This window comes from Schistocerca serialis, chromosome 10 (assembly GCF_023864345.2).
Source record: "Schistocerca serialis cubense isolate TAMUIC-IGC-003099 chromosome 10, iqSchSeri2.2, whole genome shotgun sequence".
NCBI lineage: Eukaryota > Metazoa > Arthropoda > Insecta > Orthoptera > Acrididae > Schistocerca > Schistocerca serialis.
Window position 1 is genome coordinate 160,996,036 of NC_064647.1, and position 20,399 is coordinate 161,016,434.

The window sequence follows — 20,399 nt, forward strand, 5'->3', positions numbered from 1 at the left end:
ATTGTCTTCATTGTTATATTTATTAATATTTAATAATCTGTAGATGCAAAACAGCCACAATGTGTGATACTGTCAATGGATCAATTCATTACCAGTTGTTTATATGCATGGCAATACGTCATTGATTCTTGTTACTACGGTTATTCTTAAACGATGAAAATTATAGTTTTCCCTGGTAATTATTGATATTCCATGATATAACAGAGTACAACACTTTCAGTTGAAAAATTAATGTGATTGTTAGTGTTTCTCGTGTTGTAATTGCACACGCTGTATTGTCTTTATCGTTATCCGTTTTTATAACTGCAATTGTAATTGAACTTTGCAGATTAGTACCACCTATTTATACTGGTTTTTTTTTTTTCCACATACTTGTCAGCAGATATCTTTTGACTGCTTATTATGTCTTCTTTACTTCTGTGAAATGTTGTACAGGTGTTTGTATTATTTTTCTTTTTCCTGAATCAGATTTTGTCTCCCTTAACATTCATAGGTTCACAAATCCACAGTTGTCATGTGCGAGAGTTCTCTCTCTCCTTTTTAATATGATCGTCTTACACATTTTGGAGGGACACCGCCTTCCACAAGATGCCTCCTGCGAGAGGAGTACTATTATGTAGTAACAGTTGCTGGCAGGTTCACAAACAAGGGTTTATTATTCCAATTACAAATTAGTTTCGCTTCTGAGTGACAATAACTTCCTACAATCAATAACAAGAACAGACTCTCATGTTGCTTTTGAGTCAAATTTGGTTGTGTGTTATCTATGTCTGCCTGGTCATCAAGTCTCGCTCTCACAGAACTTCACCACGGATGGAGCTCCGTGGAGCACTACACTGCTCTACAGACTCTGAGCTGTGCCTGCTCTGACGTCACGAACAGCCATCTGGTGGCCCCAGAATATCTCCAACATAAATTACTACACCAATCCAAACAGAACCCAATTTCCTTTTACCTAAATTTGTATTTACTTAAACCTAGTCTTTCGCAATTCAGTTCTCAGCCTTACGTATTTTCTATAAACACAATCCCATACAATCTCACAACTCAAATCAGCAGTAAGGGTGCATATGGTCAACTCTCATTGACCACCATGTACATTTGTGCCCTTACAAATAACATCAAAGCAACATAGACTTCTGAATACAGATGTCATTTTGCGATATGACACCCATGCAACTGTGTCGACGACCCGCACTTTGATAATCTGCCACATCTTCCATACTCCCCAGACCTCGCAATGAGAAATTACCACATATCGGACCATTCAAAGAGGTGATGGGAGGAAAGAAACTTCATTCTGATTAAGAGGTGCAGCAGGCGGTGCACAAGTTGCTCGCTGCGCACATAACAAAGAATTTTTTTCAGAGCAATCTGTGCACTTCCTACAGACTAGAAGAAGTGTGTCGAATGGCAGGAAGACTGTGTTGAAAAAAAAAAAAAAAAAAAAAAAAAAAAAAAAAAAAAAAAAAAAAAAAAAAAAAAAAAAAAAAAAAGGTTTTTATCCGATCATCAGTTGCTCAGACAGACTTACAACTTGTGGCCACTATGACTGATGATCTTTGACACAGAGATGAAGCAGACTGGAGTGACATAGCCATACTTTTTATCTGACCTCAGTTCAACTCGGCACTTGGCCGGGACGGAGCTGCAGTTGTTGCTACAGGAGAGAGCTGTGTACTAAGTTTCGCACCCTATATTTCATCAACAGCTTGGAATTTTATCCAAATTTAAATTCAATGGGAGCAAATTATATGGTACAGCCACTGACAGTTACACATACTAATTTATAATACAAAGAGGGCCATCAAAAACTTACCTTAGTAAGACCATATTGCACTTTAAGGTTCTGTTTGAACAATACTGTGAGGGCAGCACTGCAGTTTTTCACTAAGAACGTTATATGTCCATCCTCCATACAAAACTGAAAAAAAAAAAAATTAAGTATGCAAAATTATGGGAAAACTAGACTCTCTACTACAATGTGCTTATAATAACCTAGCAGTATTATGTAATAATAATATACCCAAATATCATGCACTTTACTAAAGGGCATTAGGCATTTACAGCAGAGAATTGAAAGAGATTGCCTATATAAAAGTATTCAACCTGGCGTTAAAAATATGCAGATTGTCAGTCATTGCCTTCAGCTTTTGCAGAAGATACAAGACTTCGTCAATGAGAGGGAACAATGTGTTCCCTGCATGTAGATCACTTGCCCAATGTTTGGTGACTGGATACTTCTGTTCCTTTCAAACAAAGACACAATGTCAACAAATTTCATAAGGGAAAGACTTACTGCAATGTCTGCTAAAGAGTCCCTAGATTGTAAAACAGTGGATTAAAAATAAATACCGTGCATAGCCCCCAGGTGGGGCATTCTTGGTCTAAAAAGTATATTACATGCCTGGAATGAGATAAACACTAGACTGCCCAGCATCAAACTATCACTTAAAACACCCAATGACTGCCAACTGACCGCTAAGGTTTCCATTGCATTTTTAAGCATTTTTTTTTCTTTTTTCCCCCTCCAAAATGTAATGGTACTTCATATTTTTGTCCATTATTTTTCCATATATAATAATTATAAGGGGACATTTTTATTTGAACCTGATATATTTTATTTCCACATTAAAACAGACAAAAATAAGTGTCACAGCATTAAGAGCTACATACAACTGCTTACATTTCCAGTGTTTCAGGTTTACAAATGAAGTTATCATAAACAGACATAGAAATCACCACTTTAGTTGCAAGGATTTTATTTTTAAATTCGCAACCAGTTTTGATACAACAAATGTCCATCATCAAGGGCAATTACTAAACCAAATAAGAGATGCTTGTAGGCATAAAATAAAACAAATGAGGGCTATCATTTATATAATTCTAGCAGCAGTCTCGCTAGATATGGTGGAAAGTGAGAGAGGAATAAGTCACATTACCGCGGTGACACCTAATAACAAACTAGAAAAACCGCTTAGGAGCGTGAGAAAAGTTATGAGACTTACAATACTGTGAGTGATATGGTGATGCTGATTTGTTTTCCTTGTGCAAACTGGTGTGTTCATTCCTTCCAGATGCTCAGTCCAAGTTTCAACTCTGTATGGCTATCACGTGAATTTGAGAGCACCATTAGTGAAGTCATGTTTTTGCTGTGTGTTACAAAAAACGATCAGCAGAATTTAGAGTCACCTTATGCCGTAAGGTTTTGAGTTAAACTTGGGGAATTCGTGAGTGTGACCTTCAAAAAGTTGAAACAGGTCTATGGGGAACGTTCCTTATCAAGAGCACAAGTTTTTCCCTGGCACAAATCATTTTTGGGATGCCAAAAACATGCTGCAGATAGACCTAGCTCAGAGGGATTTTCAAAGATCAAAACACTGCTGATTTGCTTTTTTTGACAGTACAGGCACCACACATAAGGAATTTGTTCCTCTAGGGAAACCTGTCAACTGAGTGTTTTACAAAGACGTCCTTCAAAGACTGAAGAAAAGGGTGAATTGAGTGAGATCAGACATTTCACACAAGTGGATTCCACATCGTGATAACACCCCATGTCATATAGTCACTTTCATCACAGAATTTTAGACCTCAAATACGTTTCCCTTGTTCTGTAGCCCCCCCTCCACAATTCAACTGATCTAAGTCCTTGTGAAACATGGACAATAAATAGTTTGGACAAGAAGAGAATAGAAGTTTTCGAAATATGGTCCTACAGAAGAATGCTGAAGATTAGATGAGTGGATCACATAACTAATGAGGAAGTATGGAATAGAATTGGGGAGGAGTTTGTGGCACAACTTGACAAGAGGAAGGGACCAGCTGGTAGGACATGTTCTGAGGCATCAGGGGATCATAACTTTAGTATTGGAGGGCAGCGTGGAGGATAAAAAACGTAGAGGGAGACCAAGAGATGAATACACTAAGCAGATTCAGAAGGATGTAGGTTGCAGTAAGTACTGGGAGATGAAGAAGCTTGCACAGGATAGAGTAGCATGGAGAGCTGCATCAAACCAGTCTCAGGACTGAAGACCACAACAACAACAACAACAACAACAAGTCCTTGTGACATTTTTCTTTCCCAGAAATTGAAAAGTATCTTAAAAAGACGCTGTTTTGGGACTCTGGAGGACATTTAAAAAAGTGGAAGAGAATGTTAAAGGCCCTACCACTCATAGCCTCTAACAGCTGTTATCAAGACGAGTGTATAGCTACCAAAGGAAACTACTGTGAAGGGGACAATACTGTTGTTTGAAATAAATACAAACTATGGCAGATAAAAAAACCAGTGTCATTACTTTTCTCATAACATAAGAACCACTTCCATCATGTGCTGTGACCCCGAGTGACTCAAGACTGGTTAGGACAGAGGCGACCACCCCAAGTGAGTGCAGAGCGCGGAGTGGTGCACGTGAGAGAAGGAGCTACATTGGTAAAATTCAGTGTGACGATACCGTAGCCATCTGCTAGGACAACTGAAGTGCATGGCACGAAACTGACTGACCAGGCAGTTCACATTCAGGTTGACAATTCAACACTGAACAGGAGAGAAAATATTATAAAATGATAGTGATGGGCATATGCTACATAGTGGCCATACATTTAGCAAAGTTCCAGTAGTATGCCATAATCAGAGGTTAATAAGGCCACTAAAACCATTCATTAAAAGTGCAGAATTCTGTTGGAAGAGAATTCTTAAAAGTGAGCAGAATAGGTACTAACTGAACCATAAGATTTTTTGCTGTAGGCGATTAGCATATGCACACTTAGCAAAATTCCAGTAATGTGCCATAATCAGGAATTAATAAGACTGTTGGAAGTACATATGCAGTATGTAATTATGAGAAACTATAAAAAGGAACAGGTGAAGTCAGACTCAGCTTCACAAAAGAAAAAATATTCAACAGAGTTGTGTGCTTAAACGAAGTGTGTTATTTAAAGCATACAACAGAGAATTTCAATTTCCTCCGGAACATTTAGAACAGGACCCTCAGGCTGAAGATGTAAAATACTGCAATCTATGTTTATATCTGAGGTGGAATGACAATTATTCAAGTGACCTGTCAGAACTTATTTTCAATTGCTGAGATCTTGGTGCTCTCAGAACGTTATATTAAATGAGTGGCTGGTCTGGCCTATGTAGACTGACGGACAATCATTGTACGGAATCCAATTGATACACGACTGAGCATAGTGACTATGTTCTCTAGTTTTGCAGTATGCAATTTTACTGGAGGCATAGAAGGCGGATACAATCCCCACTTTCCTAAGCCATTTACCACAATTTATCTCATATACATAGGGGACCCTACAACAATTATTATTTTTTTTTTTTTAAGTTGTCTTTGTCTTTAGGTGACTGAGTAATCTGTTAATGGTTGTTAGGAGCAACTTTCAATTTCATTTGCTGAATAAGTACATCTGTAACATTTGGCTGAAAACCATTTGCACACGGTAAGAATTTAGTTTTATCCAGTTCACGCTGGTAATTTTGTTCCCAGAGTGGGACTCTATTAGCGTAGTGAAGCGTTGTACAGAGAGCAGCGATTTTATGCTACTTTGGATGATTTGAAGAGCAATGAATAATATAACTAGTTACTGTTTGTTTCCTGAATATATTAAAATGAACTTTACTATCTCGTAAAGTTATTTCTAGATCCTGGTATGGTATAGGGAAGATGGAGTGGTGTTCTAACCTACACTGGATTTCAGGGAGTATTTTCTTGAAATCTTGTTGCAAAGTTGCAGCTGAGTGTCAGTCCCATTATAAAGAAGTAAAATGTCATTGACGTACCACCTGTAACACAATGGCCCGTGCCATGCATTTCCAACCATCCTGTCATATGGCTACAGCACTGCCACACCAAAGTATACAAACTTAGTTCTCTTTCACGTGCATCACTCCATGCTGAGCACTCACCTTCACCTTACCCAGTTTCACAAGACTCAGGGTCACAGCACATTACATAACTATTCTAGTTCTTATCTTATATCACCCATCTTCACTTAGGGCCTTGGCAGTTTCTACATTTTATTATTAGTTATCACTTTAGTATTGCAACATGTAGCTTTCCACTGTATCTAGCTAACCACTGTTAGAATTTTGTAAATTGTAGTCCTCATTTGTTTTATTACATGCATAAAAGTGTATGTAAGGATTATTTTTTAGCCACTTTTCATGTTTGTTTTCAGCAATTGCATCTAATGATGGGTATTTGTTAGCCTGACACCAGTAGTGAACTTAAAAATAAAATCCTTACAACCAAAGCTGTGGTATCCATGTCTATTATGATGCTCAGTCGAGGATGTCCCCCCTACGGGATTGTTTGTATTATCATAGAATTTTTATGCCATTCACTATAGAATTTTATCCTGTAACAAATAAGTAGTGTTTTACTAGATACATCTATATGGAGAGCCTTGTATATTCGGGTATCTCAATTGCAGTTTTTGCAGATTCTTTTACTTAGACATGAGCTGCTCCAAATTTTTTACTTGTAAAACAATTATCTGTAGTTTTGTCACCTCAAGGTAATGTGTCACAGAACAGAAAATGTATAAAATTCTTATTGCATGTAACAGATACAATACATCATTTGCATTCAGCAGTATCATGCATCATAAAAGTAATGGGTTCTGTCTGTGGTGTATTATCGTAACTGCTTCTTTTACCTATGAGACAACTGTAGTAAGTCTCTCTGATAATGCCATTTTGCAACTAAAATTAGAATAAGATAGTGGACGATATCTTCAAGTTAAAGATCACAGGACAGAAACAGGAGAATAAACTGCTCCAGGGAAAATGAAACATGAAATACTGAGTCAGTTAACCCAGACACTTGATAGCCATCAAAAGGCTGGATCTATAAGAACTCAAGATTCCCCTGGGGATAGGAATTCCTTTGGCATTTCAGTATTGTATAAGCTCTTTTCTTGGCAAGTCTCCGAGTCTACTAAGAATACTGCTTTTTGGATGAGGCGTGTCTTCCTTAAAAGGTCCCATGCAGCTTGGAAAGAAACTGATTGTCTCCCTCTTCAAGTTGATGGTAATCTTTGACTAATATTATGTCATCAACCTGGAATACAGGTATATTTGCTTTTTTATTATTTTTTTGTATTCTAATTCCTGCTTGCTTTTGAAAATTCCCCTTCACCATATTCCATTGTTCTTCTACTGTATTTTGCACTGAAGGTTGACACTTCGAACAACTATAATAGTGGTTCATCAATGAATGTTTTATTCATAAATTCTGCTGGTGATAAACATGTAGATATATGAGGTAGTTCATTCAATATAGTTTGGAACTCAGGAATCAACTGAGCCCATGTGGTACGTTTGTTAGGATAATATGTTCTACATAGAAGTGCAACCTCCTCCATTACGTGTTCACGAAGGTTGGATTGCGAGTGATTTTTGAAACAGCTATGTTTTATATTTTCCCACATTAAAAATTCTTTAAAATTATTGCTTGTGAATTGCTATCCATCATCCTTGAGAAGTCTGTGAGGCTTACCTACATCTTTACAATATTCTCTTAAACATTTTATTACTGTATCTGAGTTCGCTTGTTTGATAGGATAAAGTTTAATGAAATTCAACCAGCATTAGTAAAAATATGTAAGTGAGCCCTCCTTGACCTGTAGGTACGTGTCCAAAAAAACCAGCAGTGATTTAATCACGTAACCTTTTTTGTATTATTGGATATAACTAATACTGTAACTTGCTATTATCACCTTTTACGTTTCTGGAATATTTCACCATATCAAAGTAGCTTACATCTTCTGTTCTTAAAGTAATAAAATTTATTCCTGTGTCTTATACAGTTACAAACATAGAAACATTCCAATCCTTTTTATGGATAAACCATATTAGATCTTCTTCCAACTTCATGAAATACACAATTTCCAACTGGATACCTTATTATTTTATCTCGGCTGGTAACAACAATGCCTGTTCATATTGCTGAAACTTTAAGCTAAAATACTCATCTGTTTTTATTTCCTGTTTATTTATTGGTGCAATTTGAGGTTAAAGAATTTCTTGCAGAAATGACACCAGGATCTTCATTAGGTCTCATTTCATTCATATCTAAAGATAATCTTGACAACATGCCAGGAACATGGTTCTGAAAGCCTTTTATGTAATTAAGTTCTATTTGGAATTCCAGTACAAACAAAGCTAACGTCACTGAGTGGTTGTGCAGTAATCTACTTTGCATCCAACAGGAATGCTAATGCTTGACGGTCAATGTAAACCATTATTTTCAGTCCCCAAACAATCATATGTGAATACTCCAAACAATAGCCAGTAACTGCTTTTCCCTGGCTGTGTAATTAAACTCATACTTGTTTAGGCTTCTACTTGTGAAAGCAATAGTTTTGCACTCACCAATTTCAGAATTCCATTTCCCTTGAAACAATTCCGAAGTGACACCACATTCTGATGCATCTGCTGCTAATTTAAATGGCTCCTACATCACAGGATCGTTCAACAGAGTTGCACATTCTTAAATCATCTGATGACCCTTACCCATTTAGATCCTTATTTTTAATAATGATAACAGTCTAGGAGCTTTCATTATCTGACCCCTGCACATATCATTGATAGCCCAAGGAAAGAGTGTAATTGTTTCATACACTGGGATTCCCCTACAACATATCCTACGAGCTTTAATTCCTTCCTGCCAAAATAAGATTTGGACAGTTTAATGGTAACATCATTCTCATTAAATCCCTGCAGAGTTTCTGTTAACATGGTACAATGCACTTTCCATGTTTTGGACACAATTAAAACCCCTTCTATGTACATAATCAGTTCTTGTAATAAAGCTTCATCCAAACCCTGAATAAATACTGAAACTGAATATTTAAGCCAAAAGGCAACACTTTGAATTGATGTTGTTGTTGTTGTGGTCTTCAGTCCTGAGACTGGTTTGATGCAGCTCTCCATGCTACTCTATCCTGTGCAAGCTTTTTCATCTCCCAGTACCTACTGCAACCTACATCCTTCTGAATCTGCTTAGTGTATTCATCTCTTGGTCTCCCTCTACGATTTACGACTTTATGTCAGACAAGAAAGCTGTATAATGTTTGGAATCATCATTTAGCCTTAGCTGCCAATATCCATCTGCCAAATCCATTTAAGTGAAATATCTAGTTTGTTCAAACCTAGCTGACAATTCATCTACACATAGGGCTATCTTTCTCAGTTTTGATATGTTTGTTAAGAGCATGTGTGTCTACGATCAGGTGCACTGTAGCTTTCTTAACCACCACCAAAGGATTGTTGTAAACACTTAAACTATGTTCAATGACCTGATTGTCAATCATTTTATTTATTTCATTTTGTATTGCAGATCAGGGTCTGGGGAAGTTGCTGCCACTCATACCTCACCTGTCATTCAACAACATCTTTGCCTCTGCACTTCCGCCTCGACTAACATCTCTGCCCAAACTCTTTGTCTTTAAATATGTCTGCTTGTGTCTGTATATGTGTGGATGGAGATGTGTGTGTGCGTGCGAGTGTATACCCGTCCTTTTTTCCCCCTAAGGTAAGTCTTTCCGCTCCCGGGAGTGGAATGACTCCTCACCCTCTCCCTTAAAGCCCACATCCTTTCGTCTTTCCCTCTCCTTCCCTCTTTCCTGACGAAGCAACCGTTGGTTGCGAAAGCTAGAACTTCGTGTGTTTGTTTGTGTTAGTTTGTGTGTCTATCGACCTGCCAGCACTTCGTTTGGTAAGTCACATCATCTTTGTTTTTAGATACATACATACATACGTACATATGCAAGGTGATCCATTGATAGTGACCGGGCCAAATATCTCACGAAATAAGCATCACATGAAAAAACTACACAGAACAAAAATCGTCTAGCTTGAAGGGGGAATCCAGATGGCGCTTTAGTTGGCCCGCTAGATGGCGCTGCCATAGGTCAAACAGATATCAACTGCATTTTTATAAACAGAAACCCCCATTTTTAATTACATATTCATGTAGTATGTAAAAAAAAATGAATGTTTTAGTTGGACCACTTTTTTTGCTTTGTGATAGATGGCGCTGTAATAGTCACAAAAGTATAAGTACGCGGTATCATGTAACATTCCGCCAGTGTGGACGGTACTTGCTTCATGACACATTACCCGTGTTAAAATGGACCGTTTACCTATTGCGGAAAAGGTTGATATCGTGTTTATGTATGGCTCTTGTGACCAAAATTCCCAACGGGCGTGTGCATGTACGCTGCTGGGTATCCTGGGCAACATCATCCAAGTGTCCGGACCGTTCACTGGATAGTTACATTATTTAAGGAAACAGGAAGTGTTCAGCCACGTGTGAAACGTCAACCATGACCTGCAACAAATGATGATGCCCAAGTAGGTGTTTTAGCTGCTGTCGCAGCTAACCCACATATCAGTAGCAGACAAATTGCACGAGAATTGGGAATCTCAAAAACGTCGGTGTTGAGAATGCTACATCAACATCGATTGCACCTGTACCTTATTTCTATGCACCAGGGGACGACTTTGAACATCGTTTACAGTTCTGCCACTGGGCACAAGAGAAATTACAGATGCATTTTATTTAGTGACGAAGCGTCATTCACCAACAGCGGTAACATAGACCGGCATAATATGCACTACTGGGCAACGGAAAATCCACGATGGCTGCGACAAGTGGTACATCAGCGACCTTGGTGGGTTAATGTATGGTGCGGCATTATGGGAGGAAGGATAATTGGCCCCCATTTTATCGATGGCAACCTAAATGATGCAATGTATGCTGATTTCCCACGTAATGTTCTACTGATGTTACTACAAGATGTTTCACTGCATGACAGAATGGCGATGTACTTCCAACATGATGGATGTCCAGCACATAGCTCGCGTGCGGTTGAAGCAGTATTGAATAGCATATTTCATGACAGGTGGATTGGTCGTCGAAGCATCATACCATGGCCACCAGATCGAACGTCCCCGGATTTCTTTCTGTGGGGAAAGTTGAACAACCCCAGACAACATGCGTCAGCGCATTGTCAATGCATGTGCAAACATTACGGAAGGCGAACATTACGGAAGGCGAACTACTCGCTGTTGAGAGGAATGTCGTTACACGTATTGTAAATGCATTGAGGATGACGACACCATTTTGAGCATTTATTGCATTAATGTGGTATTTACAGGTAATCACGCTGTAACAGCATGCATTCTCTGAAATGATAAGTTCACAAAGGTGCATGTATCACAATGGAACAACCGAAATAAAATGTTCAAACATACCTACGTTCTGTATTTTAATTTAAAAAACCTACCTGTTACCAACTGTTCGTCTAAAATTGTGAGCCATATGTTTGTGACTATTACAGCACCATCTATCACAAGGCAATAAAAGTGGTCCAACTAAAACATTCATATTTCTTTACTTACTACACGAATATGTAATAAAAAATGGGGGTTCCTATTTAAGAAAATGCAGTTGATATCCGTTTGACCTATGGCAGTGCCATCTAGTGGGCCAACCATAGCGCCATCTGGTTTCCCCCTTCAAGCTAGACAAGTTTCGTTCTTTGCAGTTTTTCCGTTTGACGCTTATTTCGTGAAATATTTGGCCCGGTCACGATCAATGCACCACCCTGTATACATGAACACACATGTACAAGCTACGGTTACACTTTATTGTAATATGATCTAGAAAATACAAGAACTAAGTTGGATGTACCTGTCTGTTAGGTCCGAATTTTGGAAACTGTTTTGATAAATTCACGCCATTTCCTAACTGCAGTTCTATGAAATCACTCGATACCCCAGTGTTACTGACAATCATTTTCTTATTCTCTCTGGGTATTTTTTAATGCTTTCCATAACTTCTGAATTTCCTTCTTGGGTTCTACAGCATTCTCCAAAGAATTACTTGAAGCACTAGTAGATTCAACTTTCTTTTTTACCTTTTGTTCAAGTAATACCGTAGACGCCCCTCCAATGTGATTAAAGTGTTTGGGGCACCAATGAATTACATATAACTCTTAATTCCCAGGTCGACAATTCCTCTATTTGTTGCACGTTAGCATTTACTTCTTTAAACTGTTCTTTAACCTCAATTCTGATCTAAATGGCATTATTTTTCTATTTCACTTTGTAACTTCTTAGGTAACTTTGATAAGGTCGCTTTTATATAAAAAAATTTATTACCTTTGTAGATATCTCCTCCCCTGCATTTTTAAATTTGAGGAATTTGTATTTAAGTTTTTTTTTTTTTTAATTCCTCTCCTCAAGTTGTAATACTATTAGAGAATTCATTTAAATTTTTAATTTCTCTGCTTGAGCCTTCATTAGAACCATTAATTCTTCCATTTTCCATTTTCCTAGTCTGAATGAGCATATAACTCTAACAACAATGGGTAAAATTTCATTCATATTTAAATGATGACATTTGATTCCAACACAACTATTCAGACCTGGTGAAATGCAACTTTACGTTTCTTCACAAAATAATTACAGTTCACCTAAGAAGGCATACTGCTAGCTGCACAGTGCTGTCTATACTTTATGCACAGGCTAAGTGATGCACTGACAAGCTGCTTCATAGCCATTGCATTGACAGACACTGCACTGTGAAGTGATGCTGCACAGTAGTAGTGCTGGCCAGGTGCCACAGGGACGCTGTCACACAGATCACTGCTGCATCTACAGTCTTGAAATCGCCACTCAGAATTCTTCTGTCATTTGTGACATTCTTCTTCATTTATGTGATAAAGGTTACTTAAGCATGTGGATATCTTTTGCTGTTGACTCCATTGCTATGATCAACTAGTATTCTTTTCTCAACTCCTGACACCAGTTAGCATTTCTTTGGTCTTAATGAAATTAAATTTATTTCTTCATAAATATTCGAAGTAATTTAGGCAACATCACTGTCTGTGCCCCCTTAGATCTTCTCCATTGTTCTGGGCAATATCGTACCTTCTCCCATTATTTTCATCAAAATTCTTGAACTTTTTTTTTAATTTTTTATTATTCAAGTTCTCTTCTTTTAGTATTCCTAATTTGCATCCTATCCTATAGCACCAAAATGGAGTGTTGCACTGTTGTCGGGTTCCACTCCGTGTACGATGTGTCACCCGCTGCATGTGTTACAACTTAACAAATAATTTGCGATCACCATTCTTGGAGTTCATTGCTTGAGGGAACCTGGTATGCAGTGCCACTAGACCATGCCATGTGACTTCTTCACCTCTTGTAGTTGGGGTGCGTGCTGAAAGGGTATTTCGATCAGTTGTATCAGCTAAGTAATGTAAATACTTTTGTGACAATTCTTCTCCTTGTTGATACGATGAGATGACTTCCTTTCTACCCACCTGCACATACACCCAACCAAGGCATGCACAGTAGGATGTTCCTCACTTAATAACTACCTGAACTAACTTTTCAGTTTTTCACAAACATTTTTTGTCAGCCTAAGTGGTTAAAAGAGCAACATGATATTCCACAGAATCATCCTGTTACACGAACATTGGGCATTCTAGTGTTAATATGATGGAACAGTGTTATGCCCACATTCTTTGCTCAGGAAGAGAAAACTATTTGAAAACAGGCTAAGGTTAAAATTGGAAGAAATTTACAAAACAAATGGGTAAAGTCTTTTACGGGTGATTAAAACAGCTGGAGTTTTATGTGGATTGAGATTCAAAACTATATTCTGTATCGTCTCTGATAAGGCAAGTGAATCAGCGCTGATGGCTCTCTTCAGGTTGGTAAGTCTTACACTTATAAATCAAGGTCATGAGTAAATAAGTGACAGGTGCACTTTGAGGAAACAACTGTCACAGTCTTAACATTCAAAAATTACATAAAGGTCCTAGAATGAATTTCTTTGAGAGTCCAGCACTAGCTGCCCTCTGCGATTCCTTCCAAGCATAACATTAAAATTAAAAATTAGGGTGGGTAAGATAGTATTGTCTGCCTGCAGCTACAAACTTACGAAATATGGAATGAGCATCTGTGGAGAAATTTGCCTGTTGATGGCATAGAGAACAGCTACTCTGTCACCTCCTGCTGGTTTCACCTGGAAACAAAAGGCAATAATCACTAGAAAATGTAAATGTACATAAGGCAACAACAAGTTTAAATGCTCTAAAACATTACACGACATGTGGTACTTAAAAATATACGAAATACATGTTGACACTTATGTGATAGTTCCTTAACTATAGAGTACGATTTGACATTTATTTGACAGTTCATTTATGCGTTGTATTTTTATGACGTATAACTAGCTAAGCTACAATAATATTCTATTTCACTGATTGGATTTTTCTGTGAATTATATCTTTAATCTGAGTATGTTTTATTGTCCACATGTACTATACTATTTCCCATGTTCCAGTCTGTCAATGATATTTTCCAGATAATATTTATGTTTAAAGTCTGTGTGTTCATTTAGTATTTCGTGTAGATAGTCTTTGGTATATATTTCCAGTTCTTCAAGCATGTTCATACTGAGTCCTTTTGGTACTCTGTGCACTATTTGTAATCCTGTTTCAATTTTATCAGCTGTGTGATATTGGTTTTTTAGATGTGAAAAGCAGCTAGATTGAATACTGTTGTTGTTTCTGATGTGTTCTTTGAATCTGATATAAAATTTTGTCCTGTTTGGCCAATAAAAATTATATCGATTGTCATAAGTGATTTTTTATACTCCTGGATTGGAGTATTCTGAGATTTTGGCCTTGTCAGAATGCAGTTTTGTTACGAGATTGTTATTACTACATTATTTTCATCACGGCAGCGACAACAGCGACCGTTACGAAATTGTCTCGAATGAAAAACAGCCCACAGTTGCACTAAATTATGTTTATTTTAAACCTCGACCATGGCTTCTGCTTTAATAATATAGCCTTCTTCGGAAGCCCTAAAAAATGATCAAAATAACATCTAGACCAGGGATACAATCTACACATAAACTTCGAAATTCGGTAGGTGATAACATATTACTTACATACACACTAATATATGAAAAATGTCTTAGCCCAGCGGCTGCATCAAGACCAATAAAATAACTTAAACAGACATAAGCCTGTTTCGAACATAAATAAAATTACGTATGGCACCGTGTGTCCTCTGCCACTAGCAGTGGTATACTGGGTGCACGGTTGTCAAATGTCCTGCACCCCGCACACCATAGGTGTAAACAAAAATTCACATTTCCTTGTAGTTGCAAGACATTTAAAATACCTTCGCCGATTTCAGAAATAACCTCAGAAAAAAGTAGGCCTCTCGAAAGGAGTGTATTGGGCAGGGAAGAGTTGTGTAAACCAACACTATAGGTGACTGCCAGTAAAATGTCGGTTCTACTATGTTCGTTATTGTCGGTTATTACCCACTGTGTTATGTCTATATTTTACAGGTATTGTTGGAGAAATATACGAGTACATAGCGTACAAACCGCCAGTGACTGCCACAATTTTCTTCTTCTTATTGTCCAAACTTTCTGACGTATAAACTACTTTCAAAGTGCCAAAATGTACGACAATAAATAAAATTGTCTATAAAATGCCACAACGTACTTGCGGTGAGACAGTCACAATTCCTGAAACCCGTCGCCCGTGGCCTCTGGTCTGCCAAGGAGCACCTCAGTCCTGGGTCCACGGATAAACCGTGAAAAATCACCGCATTATACTACACGAACAGAGCTGGCCTGCCGGTTGATGGGTGAGATTAGATCCAATGGCATGCCCATCAGTGGGAAATGATGGGCTTCAGATCAGCAGGCTCGATCCATTAGAGACACCGATATAACTGGCCCGTCACGGGACTCCACTTGTGTGGCCAGCTATCCGTGTGTCACAGACAGCATATTGATGAAATGAGACCACAGTGATCAATCCAAGCACCTGATAATTTGCTCAAATACTCTGAGAATCAATACTAATGAGAATAGGTACCAACCCACCGTAAAGATGATGACTGAGAGCCGCAGTAAAACACATAGAAAAAGCATTAACACTCTTACAACTACATTTTCGGCCATAAAATTTGCCAGAAAACGAGAGCGCACACACATTCACACAATTACGACTCGTGCACACGTGACCACCGTCTACAGCTGCTGTGTCAACAATATATGAGAATCAGTTACAAACAAATCACTCCTCACACCTCTCTGCCTCTTGTCCACATCTACTTGGCTAGCAGCAAGAAGGGGATGCGGCGCTGACTGCAAGCTGAGGGGAGTGGTGGGAAGGGGAGAAGCAATAAGAATGGGAGAATAGGGAAGCAGCGCATGTTCTTAGCTGTGTACAGCCAGTGAGGATGCATGACGTCTCAGTAAACAAACCATTTCATCTAGTGAGACAAAAACGAGATTTTGTCAGTTTTTTTTTCTTTATTTTTTTTCAAATTTCCCTGATTTCCCTGACACCTTTGAAATTCCCTGATTTCCAGAACTTGTGGCAACCGTGCAAATGTTTGGTCATTGTTGTTTTTGCTAAATTTGAGGCCATGGTAATTTATTCAATTGTCTGTTTGGATTACCATGGTAAATTTGATTTTGGGACGTAGGTTGTTAAGTTGTATGTAGATTTCTTGGATGTCTTTATTATTTCAATCAATCAGCTTTATGGTGTCATGTACATATCTATAATAGTAAATGATTTTATTAAGCGTTAATAATTGAGAGTTGAAAATTTTCTTCTTCTGGTGTGTTGTGAAAATTATCAGCTATCCAATGAGTATTTGTAATGCAGTTTCAATTTTCTCAGCAGTGTGATGCTGGTCTTTTATATGTGAAAAGAAACTAGACTGATTACTGTCATTGCTTCACTAGACTGATTACTGTCATTGCTTCTGGTGTGTTTCTGTAAACAAATTCTAAAATATTTTTGTGTCAAAGTTTTAATTATCACCACAAAAATTAGAGGTGAAACCACGGTGTCAAGCCCTCCTCTATGTATTCACCCCCACCCCCCAATGGGACACAATTTTCCCAATGACTTGCTGGAGAAATTTGTTGCAGAAATCCGCACTTAGACATTTTGTTAAACTTTTAAACTAAAAATTATCTCACTATCATTCTGTAAATGCCTGCCACACAACAATTTATGCATCTAAGGAAAGAGAACGAAGTCATTAGGTGCTGTGTCAGCAGAATGCAGGGATGAGACAAAATCTGATAACCCAAAGAAACAGTGTCTTTGACTATGTTCTGTGCACAACGATATAATATTGTGCCCTGCCCACAACGTAATAACATACTATTTTCTTTTTCTATCGGAATTTTAAGATTTAAAGATATAATTTAACCACTGAGTCAATGAACTGCACTGCAAGTCAGCGAATATGCAATAATGAGAGTGGCGTATCATTGCCACCTGTATTTTGTTCTATATAGGAATGCACACTCGTCTTTTCTCTCTCTTCTTTAATCGCGCACCTTTCCAACAGCATCTTACGCTATCAGATTCCTATTTTCTTTCATTTTGTTCAAATGAACTAAACTTATATTCCTACCGGGAATTTATTTAGTCATTCTATTATTATCGCCAATTGCGAGTACTAATATGACCTTATTATGGATGTTTTATTCTTTCGCTCCAGAGTTGAGCTAAGATTATTGTAATTTCAAAGTATTTGGCCAAAATACAGCACCATTCTTTGTTATATTCTAAACTGTCAGAATTATTTACAAAATGTTAGATTTCTGTACAAATTACTTACTTATTAGCTAATTTGGTGGTTAACAATTTAAGTTCAGATGCATTTTTACAAATTTACTGATTTCTGTTCACAATTTTACTTTCTTCACGGAAACAAGATGTGGCTTATCCTTTTACCATAAGTATAATTTGATGTCTTCATTATACGTATTTGGAGGAAATGTTTTTTTTAGAGTAGTCGAGATTAAATTTTAGTCTCATATTAGTTGTTTACAAGTTTCTGAAACATTTAGCTATACTCGTACACTCACTGCCGCAAATCTCTCCAAGTGCTTTAATCAGTTCTTCAGTCAATTCATCTCATCCAATAGTTTGCCATTTTCCAGTTTAGATAATGCAGTCTATACCTCAAACTGTAACATGTTGCACAGTTTACTTCTATTAAAACTCACTTTATACATGTTCGAAAAGTGAAAGGTCATACACTGTCACCACCCATCATCAATATCACTAATGCAGTTTTGTTACAAAAAAGGATAAAGAAATATATAGTCCGATTACAGTTTTAGCCCATAGCTCAGGTTCTTGAAATTTCAGAATGGCAGCTGCTGTTGCCAGATGGAGTGCTTTAGTCAGCCATAGTGCCAGTAGTGTCAGTGTCGTCGTAACTGCCGTCTGCTTCACGTCTGCTGTGCAGCGAGCTACCTTAATTTAAGTATTAACTGTATTTTTCTTACTTGTCACTTCTTCTTCCGTGTGTATTTGCTTTTAGGAAGCTTTAATTGTTGGGTGCTATTAATAGTGTTCCATAGATTTCGTGTTTGTTTTGAATACAGTCAGAGAGAGTCCCTTTAGTCAGCCATAGTGCCAGTAGTGCTAGTGTTTGTTTTCAATACAGTCCAGAGACAGGTAGTGCTATTTTCATTGTTTTCTACAAGAAGTGCCTAGCAACCACAGTTTAGTTAATAAACAGCTGCCTTTAGTGAATTAGCAGTCTAGTTAAAGGTTGATTAACTCTCTTCAGTAAATTGATTCCTTAGGATGGATAGGATGTGTGACTGCTGTGTACGGACGCAGGAGGAGCTGGCCACTGTTCGCGAACAGCTGAGCGTGTTGATGGCCGCGGTCAGCCGTCTTCAGGCTGCTGCCTCGGAGAGTAGCGGCAGTGGCGAGTCTGGTGCGTCGCAAGGTGCACCCCAGGTGTTACATGCTTCACCCACTGTCCCTGCTGTCGAGACATCTTCGCGTGTACTGGGCGCGGTTGGGCCACCCTCTCCCCAAGGGGAGTGGCGGGTTCAGCGGCGTTCGCGGCGCACGAGGCGGAGGGTCAATGTGGAGGCTGGCCGTGTGGCATCGCCCGCTCTGCCTGTGAGTGGACATGTGGCTGCTCCTTCAGCAAGGTCCGAGCAGGCACACGGGGGGAGGGGTTTATTAGTTATTGGGAGCTCCAACGTTAGGCGGGTGATGGAGCCCCTTAGGGAAATAGCGGGAAGGTCAGGGAAGAAGGCCAGTGTTCACTCTGTCTGCTTGCCGGGGTGTCTCATCCGAGATGTGGAGGAGGCTCTGCCGGCGGCGATAGAGAGCACTGGGTGCACCCGACTGCAAATTGTTGCTCATGTCGGCACCAATGACTCCTGCTGTCTGGGTTCAGAGGTCATCCTCAGTTCGTACAGGCGGTTGGTGGAATTGGTGAAGGCTGAAAGCCTCGCTCGTGGGGTGAAATCAGAGCTAACTATTTGTAGTATCGTTCCCAGAACCGATCGCGGTCCTCTGGTTTGGAGCCGAGTGGAAGGCTTAAACCAGAGGCTCAGACGATTCTGCGGAGATCTGGGGTGCAAATTTCTCGACCTCCGCTATCGGGTGGAGAAATGTAGGGTCCCCCTGAATAGGTCAGGCGTGCACTACACGCCGGAAGCGGCTACAAGGGTAGCGGAGTATGTGTGGAGTGCACATGGGGGTTTTTTAGGTTAGAGAATCCCCTCCCTAGGCCCGACAAGACGCCTCCTGAGACGCAGCAAGGTAGGAGTAGGCAAAATGCAACAGGGAATAACAATATTAATGTGCTAATAGTAAACTGCAGGAGCGTCTACAGAAAGGTCCCAGAACTGCTCTCATTAATAAACGGTCACAACGCCCATATAGTACTAGGGACAGAAAGTTGGCTGAAACCAGATGTAAATAGTAATGAAATCCTAAACTCAGATTGGAATGTATACTGCAGAGACAGGCTGGACAGTGAAGGGGGAGGCGTGTTTATAGCGATAAGAAGTGCAATAGTATCAAAGGAAATTGACGGAGATCCGAAATGTGAAATGATTTGGGTGAAGGTCACGGTTAAAGCAGGCTCAGACATGGTAATTGGATGTCTCTATAGGGCCCCTGGCTTAGCAGCTGTTGTGGCTGAGCACCTGAAGGATAATTTGGAAAATAATTCGAATTGATTTCCCCACCAGGTTATAGTTCTGGATGGAGATTTTAATTTGCCGGATATAGACTGGGAGACTCAGCCGTTCATAACGGGTGGCAGGGACAAAGAATCCAGTGAAATTTTTTTAAGTGCTTTATCTGAAAACTACCTTGAGCAGTTAAACAGAGAACCGACTCGTGGCGATAACATATTAGACCTTCTGGTGACAAACAGACCCGAACTATTTGAAAAAGTTAACGCAGAACAGGGAATCAGCGATCATAAAGCGGTTACGGCATCGATGATTTCAGCCGTAAATAGGAATATTAAAAAGGGTAGGAAGATT

At 38.9% G+C, this 20,399-nt stretch overlaps 1 protein-coding gene across 1 annotated transcript in view; it reads right to left on the bottom strand.

Moving 5' to 3' along the window:
• Positions 1-20,399, bottom strand: part of LOC126425326 (nuclear RNA export factor 1-like) — a 167,315-nt gene that overhangs the window by 139,071 nt on the left and 7,845 nt on the right. Inside the window, exons 4-5 of the mRNA XM_050088308.1 lie at positions 13,974-14,057; positions 1,820-1,924 (exon numbers count right to left, since the gene is read on the bottom strand). Coding sequence (XP_049944265.1) covers positions 1,820-1,924; positions 13,974-14,057 — 189 coding nt within the window. The remainder of the gene's footprint in view (positions 1-1,819; positions 1,925-13,973; positions 14,058-20,399) is intronic.